This window comes from Pagrus pagrus (genome assembly GCF_965226575.1).
Source record: "Pagrus pagrus genome assembly, chromosome: 5".
NCBI classification, from domain to species: Eukaryota; Metazoa; Chordata; class Actinopteri; order Spariformes; family Sparidae; genus Pagrus; species Pagrus pagrus.
The window spans coordinates 34,537,674-34,550,358 of NC_140189.1; the positions used below are offsets into that span (position 1 = coordinate 34,537,674).

Here is a 12,685-nt window from a genome sequence, read left to right on the forward strand (position 1 = left end):
GAGTGCACTTAGAAGTACAGTAGGGAAGGGAGCTAAGTTAGCAAGAGCGCAGTACGCTGCCTCTGCTGCTGCTGCTGCTGCTGCCTCTGCTGCTGCTGCTGCTGCTGCTGCTGCTGACAGAGGGGTGGAGGGGAGCACAGCGACAGAGAAGCTGAATCTGGGCAGATACTAAGCTGACATAGCGAGCTAATCTCCAGCATTGAGAATGCCAGGCACCGCTCAGATTTTCCTCCCTCCTACCCCGAGGCATATTTAGGAGGTGAGAAATGCACCGAGGAGAAACTTGGGATTGAAGAAAGGAAATCTCTCCGGCAGGCAAGGTTTTTATTCAGCTTAGTCACTCCTCTTAAGGCAAATGTGAGGCTAGGTAGGAAAACATCAGAGCGGCAACCGATCTGACGCTTTCAATCTGCTCAAATGTGCTTCATGTAGGGCTGAGATGATTGTTTTCATTGTTGATCACTCTGCTGATTATTTATTTTAATCGTTTAGTCTATAATATCGTTGGTATAAGACTAAAGAGCAAAGATGATGTCTCAGATTTCTTGTTTTGTTCAACCAACAACCAAAAGTTATTCAATTAACAATGTTATAAAAGTGACGTCCTCACACTGAGAAGCTGCAGCTAGTGATTGTTGAGCATTTCTGCTCAGTAAGTGACTTAAATCGTTAATTGAACTTCAGTTGATTGATTAATCAACGAGTTGTTTCAGCTCTTGTATTTTCGCTGTATCTCAAACATTACATTCATGTTAGAGACAGTTGCACAGTATTATTAGTGATGCATTTATATATGAGCAGCACTTAAATGTTGTCGCTTGTAGAGTTAATGTTAACCGCACTGTTGGGTAGTTTGTTCTATAACAATTAGGTGTGTCAGAGTGTCTGAACAGCTGCTGTCCCTCAGCAACACACTGGACATGCTCAGTCATTGTAGCTTAATATCTCAAAATATAAAACTAATGCTACGTAACAACTGGGAGTGCTGACACACGCACACGCACACGCACGCGCACGCGCACAGCCACCACTCCTCACCATAATCTGAAGCAGAGCTATTATCTGTATAAAGTGAGGATTATTTGGCTCTTGGGGTTTAAACATAATGCGAGCTATTTCTTGAACATAAATACAGAATTTGGCCTTAATGGCTTCATTTGGATGTTGTTATGACGATTATTATGTCCTGGAGGTCGAAGGTGAGAGAGAAATGTGCTTAATAGTATTTGTCAGATATGTCGACTGATTAAATTCAGAATCAAACATCAGAATCAGTCGATCTTGATTGAGGCAGCTCCTTTTCATTGAGTCAATTCAATGTGCTTCACAGTTAAACACAATAATAACAGACTCGGGAGGCGATCAAGTCTGTCAGTGAAGTTATTTGGGGATTCTTGTTACTGCTAACAGTCTCATGTACCCTGAAGTCTCTGCTCCTTCATCAGCTGAATCAGAGTCAGAAGATATGAACGGGTCGTCTGAAATGTGTCTATGAAGAAGCCTAATAATCCAAATTCATTTCCATTACATTTTCAGGTATTATATTATTATTATTATTATTATTATTATTATTATTATTATTTTTATCGTCTGACGCTTTCTCCTGCAGATACTAGTTCATTACAGTAATGCAGGCTTCACGTGTTTGAGCATTAGGACTAGAAGGACCTTTGTGATAATAAGGTGAAAGATGGAACTTCTGCAATAAATGGAGCAACGATTGGCTTGAGAGGGTTCTGACATTGATTAAACTTCAAACCCACTGCATCTAAAGGCAGATGGAATTAATCATATTTGTATCGAGATTGCAATTTAAGTACACGCCTGTGATGTACAATCAATGAGCAAAATACACAACCTTTGTGAATGACTGAAAGAAATGCAGATATTTGCAGCGATTTAACTTTGGTTTTATGTAAAGTTCAGGGCAGAACTCTTCACAAGTTGTACCTGAGCGTCTTCCTCATGAGCTCGCTAGCTTGTGGCTCCCATATGAGCTCATTACAGTAATGCAGGCTTCTTGTGTGTGAGCATGAGGAATAGACTGACCTTTGCAGTATCTCTAAGGTGAAAGATGGCAGTTTTGGCTTCTCTTCTAATGCACTGGTCAGATTTACAGTCTAAGCCAAACTCTACGCCTACTACTAAACATTAAAAGCTTCTGATTTAAGGCATGATGTAAGATTGCCCTCTTTTATTTTGTTACCATCTCTCTCTGATTACATGACGCGAGTTTTATCCTCATGTATCTGAAGGACGTTGTGCTCTTATAAAGTTAAAATTAGCTCAGTTGTCATGTGAAATATCTTATCACATTTAACTTGCTCTCATTCAAAAGAAACACAGCTGTGTTTTGAGCTAACATTTGTGGTTGGACGCCATTAGAAGCAAAGATCCAGAAATGTAAATGTCTGAAGGTTTAAGAAAGAAACATGAAACTATAAAAAAATGAAAAAGTGTCTGTTTATAGACGTGTCCTGGATAAATCAAGGCAGTGAAAGAGGACAATGTTTGAGATTCAACACACGTCTCCCGTGTGCTCAGAGCAGTGGGTTAACACTTGGGTGCCTTGTTCAGAATGGACACCAGTTATTTCTGGCATCACTCTCTCACTCTGTTATGTACACACACACACACACACACACACACACACACACACACACACACACACACACACTTGATCTTTCTATATTCTCCTTTGCACAGGCTCATAATCTCCATTCCTCAGTTGCTCTCCATTTTGCACTTTATCTCACACTCTATCTCTTCACACTCTAATATCAGCAGCCATTTGTGCTGTCGACCTGTCGCACACACACTCACACACTCACACACAGACACACACATGCACACACAGATTTACTCCCTGATCTCTCGCTCAGCAACTCACTTAACATCTTTGTGCAGATTCTGTCTGTCACTCACTTTAAAATGAAACGGTGATGTGTGGCCTCGTGTTTACTGAACGCTACGCTGCTGATTTATATCCGTAACAGGTTATGGTAATTTCCATTATCCTGTTTACCCTTTGTCCTCTTTTTCTTTCCCTCCTCTCCTCTGCATGCTTTCATACGCTCCTCAGACACCTCGAACTCTCTGAGCAGATGAGTAATATTCCTCCTATGGGTTTACTCAGTAGCCAATAGGGCATCCAAGGCCCCAAACAGCTGTTCTATAATTATACAAGCAGCAGGAGGCAGACAATCAATACTCCTTTTACTCTTTTCCTCCACCCGGGCAGCCTGGTGGTTAGGCGAGGCCGCCCTGTAATCAGAAGGTCACAGGTTTAATCCCTGCAACAGCCAAAGTGTCCATCAGCAATCGTGTGCTCTGTTGGACTGTCCTTGACAGTGACATTGCTCACTCATCTACTGAATACTTTTTAATCACTCCTAGTTATATACTGAAGGGGAGGTATTGCAGATAAGGATGATTCACTCGTCAGTTTCTCTGATAACTATTTATGTTTGAGAGCTCCTATAAAATGTTGAGTGCAGAGCGTCTTTGCAATAAATGAATGCAAAGATTGCCGGTCTTCACAGGCGTCTGCAATTGATTTTACATCACGTGCCACAGCCTCACTTCACATGAACTTCAAACTCACTGTATCTAAACTTAGGCAGGCAGAGAAATTAATTATATCGGAATCAGAATTGCAGTTTAATAGAATGTGTTCGCTGGGATATTGAAGCCTTTCGACATTTTCTAAAGGAAAAGTCAGATGGGAGGATTTTGTACCACTGTCATGTCTGTGTGTTCGATATAAAGCAAGATCCAGCAGCTGGTTAGCTTAACGTAGCATAACGACTAGCCTGGTTCAGTCCAAAGGTGACAAAACCAGCGTCTCACAAAGTTCACTAGTCAACATGTCATACTGTGTCTTGTATTTTTAATACTAATTCAAATCAGAGCATAAAAACAACAAGTTCTTGTTCGTAGGCCAGGCTAGCAGTTTTCCTCTGTGTCCAGGCTTTGTGCTACACTAAGCTAACCAGCTGCTGACTCAAGCTTGATATTAACCATGCAGTCATAAGAATGGAAGTGATCTTCTCATACAACTGTCAGCAAGGAATCAAATCAGTGTATTTCCCAAAATGTCCAACTGTTCCTTCAATAGGAACATTTTGTTGAGGTAGCTCATCCTGTCTGTGAAGCTAGCGGTGGCACAAGCAGCTGAAGTGCAGAGGAGTCGTATCTGTGAGCTGAATTCATGTATTGTCTCGATTTTGTTTTTTCCCTGGCTGACCAATTTGCTTAATTCATCATTTCTTGTGATTCTTTTAATTTTGTAATTATGCCTGTTAAATGTTTGATGCAACAGATAGTATATAGACCACAAACACAAGCCAGTGTCTTAAAACCTCAACGATGAATCTGTCCATTATTTCTTCAGTTTTTTTCAGTTTGACCTACATTGAGAATATCTAACACTAGACTAAAGCTGACTGTACTGAGATGGGCTACACGTTCTCTCCACTGTGGTCTTATGTGTTTGAGGCAGCTGCACCAAAGGTTTCAAAGTTAATTTGGAAAAGATAAAGTTACTTTTAAAACCGCTACACATATAGCACCTTATAATTGGAGTCTTATTGTCTGTTTAGAGGTCAAAAAATGCCCTGCAGTGTTAATGAGGAGGTGCAGAAGTTAAAGTGATCTGTTCAGTAATCTGCAGGCATGCTGAACGGGAAGAAGTGTGTGCAAGCCAGAATAATAATGCACGTGTCTGTGTTCCCTACCTGTCCTTGGCTCAGAGCACTGAGAAAGTTGGATTTTCACCTTGAAATTGTATTAATCTGCTGAGTCCCAGAACTATTGAAAAGACTTTGGGTTGATATAAACTCTGTTTTCAGTACAAGTACAGGTTTACCTTTGAGCAGTGGAAAGAGTGGAGTTGTCTGCCTGACATGGAAATCACATGCTTTATAGAAATTAATATGACAGGAAAATCAGCAAGCATAAAAACAAACAAGAGAAACTAATCAAAGATTTGATTCTCACTCGGCAAAGAAGTAAGTTAAAGACTAAAAAGATTTTTAAAGAAGATTTCAGGATGCAGTCGCATGCAGTTATATTCATTCTCTGTCTAACATGGAAATTCTCTCAGTTTGGTGCAGAACGCTGCATTTTAACATGTCGGAGCAGCTTCCACCCACTATTTCTCACATCCTCAACTGGCAAGTGGCATGTCTGATAACTTTCATCTCCTCTGCTTCTTTTCATGGCTCTCTCCTTTAACTCGGCTGCCAGGAATGCAATAAACCTCAGGTACTGTATCTATTAACAACGTTGTCTGTTGCGTTCACTTTATGTGAGTCTGTGTGTGTTTGTGTGTTCTGCTTCCTCTAGCTGTCTGTGTTGGTGTTTCTGCTGGGGGAGGGTTTATCTGCGTCTGTTCCCCATTTGTCGTATCTGTAGCTCCTGGTAGACTTCCTTAATAAATACCTTCCATTTGCTGGCATGGATGCTGATAAAGAGGGAAGCCTGCACCACACTCCAATTGTATTAACCACATCATCAAACCAGCCTTGATAAAAATGCACCTTCTTCCGCTTCCATGCATATTATCCTGTTTGTGATCAGAAATATCAGCACGCTTGGTTGAGAATGGACTTCACGTTGTCGGATGACGACAGAGAAATGATACACATCACTCTGGTGGAGCTTACGGGCCTGTGAAGTGAGATAATGGCAACAATTAAGCTGATTGATCTCAAACACTGTGGCTCTCTGCTGATGTGCTTGATAATGGTATTGACTGTCTTTAGGCTGTATGGATTATTATTATCCCCTGCTGTGGGGGTGTGGTTCTGTTGGGTCTTGCCTTACTCTGTCAGTGGTGCTGTGAATGTGCTAAGTGTTGGATTATGATGGCATTTAAAGACCTTTATCCAAGCATAAAGCAGCTATATATAGAAATGAATACCAGTATATGCAGCATGGACTTTAGTTATAAAGCACATAAGCACGGTATCACCATCCCCAGATACTCCTGGTACTAGTGTATATATCACCCCTGAGTATTTCATGAAGTCCTGCCGTGTCCGAGCAGAAATGGATTGCAAGTAAGAGGTTGAAAAGATCAGAGCTCAAGGTGTTGAGCAGTCGGCCTGCTGAGAAATGCGAGAGCAGGGAGAACAGACCTGCCACTCTCGGCCGCAGAAAGAGCCAAGCTCCTATTTTTAGAGCTGTCCTTTGTGACAACCTGCTCTGCTTCAGCTGTGCCCAGATACAAAAGCCTCAGTTTTGAATAGACGTTGTGTAGGAACTGCAGCGGTGAAAGAAGAAACGGAGCATTGTACACTTTGTTTTCTCGCCTCCCGCAATCCTTTATTTTTGGGTGTTTGTTCAAAATTATTAATAGCAGCTTTTTAGGGCTGCAACTAGGGATTATTTCATTATTGATTAATCTGTCAGAACAATGGATCAGTCATTTAGCCAGTAAAATGCCATAAAGTAGAGAGGTCCGTCATAATTTCCTGAAGCCCAAGTTGACATATTCAAATTATTTAAACTGCAGCTGCATTAATTGATTGATTAGTTGTCAACTATTAAATCAATAAATGGATTAATTAGTTAAATATATACATATATATGTATATCTAAGGCATTCTTCTGGCTAAAAGGTTTATGAAGCTTTTATTTAGATCGCTATTCATGCTGAAAAGCAATGAGACTGAGCGGAGCAGCTACCCACATGTAATGTCACAAATCGACTTCTTCAGAAGCAACTAATTTATTAATGGAGAAAATAACCATCAGATTAATCGACAATGAAATATTTGTTAGTTGCAGCCCGACACAAACCCCAAAGATATTCAACTTTTTGGGGATTTCTTGCTTAACATCTAAAATACTTCCTGATTAATTTTCCGTCCATCATCTGATCAATTAATCGACCGATTGTTTCAGCTCAAGAGCTTATTTTGTATTCAGTAAACACTGTGAAGATGACAAACGTGGCCATGGTGATGGTTGAAAAGAGGAAACAGTCGTATGTAATGCAGTAAATATGCATTCTTGTTTTCAGTTGTCGTGTTTTCCTTTGTTTCTGTGTTCTCGTCTCGTTCGCAGCACAGACACCGAGAGCTAAATCTGTGTTTATGGTTATAAATAGCCAAATATCAGACATTCTGCTTTGATGGAAGTAGAGCAGATATTTTTGGTTAGTCCTCATACTCCATTAAAACAGCTGAAATTGTGGGTTGTGCAAGTGAGAAAAACGAGCTACTCATTTACAAGCGGCCGTGCTTCATTCCTCATCCAGTGTTAGAGAACGCACTAACTGACATTTGATGTGCTTTTCATGTCAGTTCTGACATTCAAAGACCTTTTTGAAAGCTGAGTATTTTCAAAAGGTTTGGCAGATGACATTTATTTTCCATGGTAATGAGGCTGCGTGGCGGTGATAACAAAGTGAACTGTTTTTGTTGTTTGTGTCACAAAGATTTGATCAAAATCCCTCCAAACAATTCGCAGCAGAACGGTTTGATCTGAGCTGGTGTTCGACAGTGCTGCGGGAGATGCTTGAGATATTAATAACAATGCTGATTCGGCTTGTCTGGTTTAATAAGGGTTAAAATATGTTTCGTATGAATCTAAAAATAAAATTTGTAAAACTGTCTTGCTTCATTTCGAGTGCACAGTCCCCTGGATGCATCTTCACATTGAGAAAGACAGATGATGAAAGACTGGGATCACAGTGGTTTGGTGCAAGTCTGACATACAGACATGAAAAGGAGACTTTCATTAAACCTTCATATAATAGTGTTGTATTTAAATGCCTGTACCACTGGGTTAATACTGGTATTAGCCATGAGAATATTAAGCGGTACAGTGGAGAATAAAAGCAGCAGGATGTAATATCCTCTTACATAAAGTTGCACAATGTGATGAACTGTTAAGCTTTAAAGGATAATATCAATTAACACATCAGATTCCACATGAACAATTATGGCTCACCCAAGAACCATTTGTGTCTGACTTTACATAACAGATCACACTATAAAGCAGTTTAAAGCCTTACATAATGACTTCGCTCCCATCAAGGAAATATCCTCTCTCCACTCTCCAGTCCTCCCTCTTACACATTTCTGATCATCACTGAAGTTGTTTTAAGGCTTTGTTGTGGCCTCTTCTCCCCGTGGTTGTATATTTTTTTTATAGCCAGCTAGCCAAGTAGTTTGTGGATGTTTGAGAGACTCTTTGAGTCCAACACTAAAAAATTGTTTTACGACTGCATCACAGTGTTTTATCGAGGCTGCTGTCTCTTTCTGCCTCTTGTCTGATGGACTTCATCCTGTTTGGTCATTTTTAGAGGCATTGCAAATCATACAACAGTGTAGTGCTTTTAAAAGATATTCTAAGTGTGCTGATGTCAATTAGTAAAAAAAAAGAAAACCATATTTTCATCATCATGACGATTTAAACATGTGTGACCATTTGACCTATCAGATGGAAAGCTCCCAGCTATGCTCCTATTAATTAGTGGCAGTTTGGAGGCGACTGCAAGGTTAGCTAGCAAAGATGGCTGAGGAAGGAGAGAAGAGCTAATATGGGACAATATTTATTTATGCCTATCGCAAGTTGTAGATTTTCCTCATATCATGCAGGTCCAATGTCAATATGTCCTTTGCTCCACCATGTCGGTCCAGACTGAAATATCTCAAAAAGTATTGGCTGGATTGTCATAATCTGTGCAGATATTCTTGTTCACCATGAGGTTGACGTTTGTCGTCATGGGTGAATATTTCTTTTAACTAATAGATGCATTGCCATGAAAATTGCTCCAGATATTCTTGTCCTCCTCACGTTAAATCCCAGAAACTTTGGTGATCGTTTTACTTCTTATATGGCACCATCTTTGGGTGAAAATATTATTTGTCAGATGCTTTGATTTATGGCCAAATACCTGCAAAACAAATGGCTGTTTACCAAGTATTAGCCTGCTGACACGCTAAACTATGGTAAAACTATACCTGCTGAACATCAGCATGCTAGCATTGTCATTTTAAGAAGCATGTTAACATTTAGCTCAAAACACTGCTGTGCCTAAGTTCAGCCTCAAAGACTCTTTTTTAGTTTAACACGTGCATCTGACACTTTAAAGTTAAAGATTGTCTTTGCCTTTTCTTTCCATTTCTTTCTGATACAGAGTGAATGGGAACTGGAGCATTTCGAAACACGCCGTCTGTAGCTGACTGACACACCACCACTTCAGTCCACCCACTCATTGCAAAGTTAAAGACTTCCAGTTCATAACCTTCCACAGTTAGTCTTTAACCCGATCAGGAAATGTCAAGCAACTGATCAACTTTTCACTCGCCTCCCAACAATCTTACTTTTGACACTTATTCTCCACGAGCATCTCTTTTCATTCTCTTCTTTTGATTTATGCACCTTGTAGCAGGTGCTGGGGCACGACAGATGTTTTGCCCTTGTGAACCTACAAGTGTAATCTTTTAAACGTGCCTGGCTGCCTGCATGTCTGCCAAATTATTTTCAGAGCAGCGTGCAGGTGACAACAGCTTGATGAATGAAATAATCCCTCGGGCCACAGCGGCTATGAAAATGTAGTCTCTTTATTAGATCATCTTTCTGGTTCTAACAATGCTATTTAGAGCCGTCGTAATGGGACAGACGTCGAGGATTAATGCACCGAGCTGGCAGTCAGCAGGGCTGTGTTTTCTCTACATGAGGCGTTCAGTTGGCTTGGAAACAAAGTCAGTGAACAAGGATAGACACAGATCAATAAATCAGAGTACGTTGAGTTTGATGCTGAGTGTGTGTCCATGAGAAGTCGTGTCCTGTTGAAGTCTTATTGAGCAAGATACTGAAAACCTGCTCGCTCGCTCCAACTCAGGATGTAGGAACTGAAGTTTCTTCTTCTGGTGATGATTTTGTTCCTTTAGATGTCTGCTGGTCCATCCTGTGTTTTCCTGCTTCTTGTCTCCTCCTAGTTTAAGTCCCCAGTGTTTTTAGAAAATGATTGAGCTTTTAAAAAATGTCACATTTGTAACCAGCTTATCATGACTTACATCTTCAGAGGTGCTACAGGAAGGAAAAAAGAAGTCTGTAGTAATCAAAGATGGACGAGCCCAATGCTAGTTGTGGTCTTTCATAGGATTTGTTGGTGTATGAACACAGTCACACCAAACTCCATTCAGAAACTGTTTGAGTTCAGGATAAATCCAAAGCCTTTCTCCAGCCTGTGTATGTTCTGCTACCACATCACTGAACCCAACCTTCAGTCTCTTGCTTCCAAGCAGGTTTAGCTCAGAGGGCACATGGAGGTCTCAAAACAAAGCGTTTTGGATGAGGAACTGAAACACTGGATGAGGAACTGAGTCTCAGACATTCAGTCCAGATGTCACAGAGCTCTTTGGCTTGTTTACGTTTTTTGGATGGTTGTGAGTATGTGGCTGACTGTAACTGTAATTGAGTGAATGATAAAAGCGTTATTCACATGCTTTACTCTGCTGAAGGACTGTTTTTTCCTCTGCTCTGTTCTGCTTTTTAATGCTGAAAAAAATGCAGAAGTATGTCATGTTGCTCTGCTGGTTGTTTGCTCTGCCAAATGCTTGAAATGCAAACTGCTGTCTGTATGTATTGTCCTGTTTATGAACATGAATTGCAAAGAGCTGAAGTTAAAGAAGGTGGATGCTGCCATGTTTTTCTGCTGCTCGTTTTGTGTGTGTGTGTCATGTGTGTGCACGGGTGTGTCATCCAGCAGCGTAATGAGGTTTTTATGGCAAGCGAAACACCATCACACGGCCGACCCTATAAATGCATGGAACAGAAGCAGCCACGCCGGGTTCACTGACTGTTTACAAATGGCAGATGAGACAGGCCCCGCCCCCCCGACCCTCCACCTCATGCATTTAGCACACTCTGCAATTGAGCACGAGTGCATTATTGTTATTCTCAAGTGGCGTTTTTCACGTCACTGTCACAGTCCTCTAAGATCGATGCTCCCCTGCCTCTCTCCCGTTACGTTTAGCTTCTGATTAGTCAGGGAAAAAAAAGATTAATTGGCTTGTTGGTTCCTAGAAAGCGTTAAGTGAAGTGGGGGTTGGGCAGAAAGGACTGATATTCCCCAGACACGACCCCGTTGCCGCGGTGATGTAATGATGCCCCGGTCGCCTCCCCCTCGGCGATTGTTGGAGTCGTTAATGATCGGGCTGCACAGCGAAGCACCTGAGCTTTTTTGTTGTTGTGATACATTACATCATGGCTCGGGGCAGGAGAGGTGATGTCATACCGGGTCTCCAGCCTCCCTCCCCCCTCACCTCCTCCTCCCCCTCACCTCCTCCTCCCCCTCACCTCCCCCCGTCCACCTCCCCCACCATTACTTTGACTGGAGCAGCTCCAAAACCAGCGAGTAGTACGCTGCTTTACAGGCATTGTCTGAGGCAGAGCAGCCAAAACAAAAAGCTCCAGCCTCAACTGTCTGCACACACAAAACTGTTTATCTGTCTAATGTGTAATTGGTTTTATTAGAAACTATTTTTATATTTGAAGTCTGTGCATGTGAGTGATTATCAATTTTTGGCACAATTTAGACCCGATCATCAAGTAAGAAGCTCAGATTTAGCATCACGGTTCCTGCAACTGACTATTAATTTCATTATCGGTTGATTTTTGAGGATTGTTTAATCCGTAAAATGTTTTTTAAAAACACAAATGAACAAAGAAAACAACAACAAAAACATCCCAGTTCTCATGTCTAAAGGTGACATCATCAGATATCTTGTGTCTGGCCAACCGTCCGTCCAAACACAAAAATACACAACAACATTTTGTTTTAATCTGGAAGCTCATCTTGGTCGTTTTTAGCTCACTAATGTAATCAATGATCAGAATAGCTGTTAAGTGTCTTATAATCCTTGAGATAAACGTACGAGTAGCTTCTGTGATAAAATGATGGTTTAGTTATTGATATTTCTTCATATGCAAAGTATTGAGGCAGTTGTAAACAGTTGTATTAAAGCATTTCCTTCATCTGTCTCTTTATTTTTTGAAACATCAAAATGACAAGAAAATAACAGTAATGGAACAAGATGACAGAAAATGATTGACATTGTCAAAATTGTAGAAAAATGATGTGACAACAAAACGAAAAGCGGCAAAAGAAAATCATATCTACTTTTTGAGGTGTGATGCTTCTTGTTGATGTGCTGCTTCATCTGCTATAAATCGTAGATGGAGTGTGAATTATGACAGCTGTCGTTGATAGGAAGTCCTTTGTGTCTTGGTTGTGAACTGAATTGCTTATTATATTTTTTGTGATGTGGATATGAGCTGCAGCAGGTCTGCTGTTTATTGTCTTGGCTGGCCTTTAAACGCTTCATTGTTCCCTGTGTCCTTTCTGTCATCTGAAGAGCCGTCCTCACGTCTCTCCGTCAGGAGACCTTCATATACGGGACATTTCATGTATCCAATATCAGAGTCTCCAGAGACATTGCCTGCCAGCTGAACACAGTTATTGTAGTTTTTATTTCGTTTAAGATTTTTGTTTTGTTTTTTACTATAATGTGGGGGTGAGATTTAAGAAGTTAAGAAAAGGTATTACATAACACACACAATGCTTTTTAAAGGCATTTGCCTTACAGTCATGCAGAGACCCCAGTCTCAGCTAGCATGGCACTCAATAGAGCGCATACCTCCGCCAGGGCCCGAATCCAATATC

The 12,685-nt window shown here is 40.9% G+C and overlaps 1 protein-coding gene across 6 annotated transcripts in view; it reads left to right on the forward strand.

The window, feature by feature from the left end:
- rapgef2b (Rap guanine nucleotide exchange factor 2b) overlaps nucleotides 1-12,685 on the forward strand; it is a 122,019-nt gene that overhangs the window by 69,216 nt on the left and 40,118 nt on the right. For 5 of the 6 annotated variants that reach the window (XM_084353723.1, XM_084353721.1, XM_084353722.1 and 2 more), the window contains exon 7: nucleotides 5,248-5,265. The exons of the other annotated variant lie outside the window; for it this stretch is intronic. In XM_084353723.1, coding sequence (XP_084209849.1) covers nucleotides 5,248-5,265 — 18 coding nt within the window. The remainder of the gene's footprint in view (nucleotides 1-5,247; nucleotides 5,266-12,685) is intronic. 6 annotated transcript variants of the gene reach the window in all.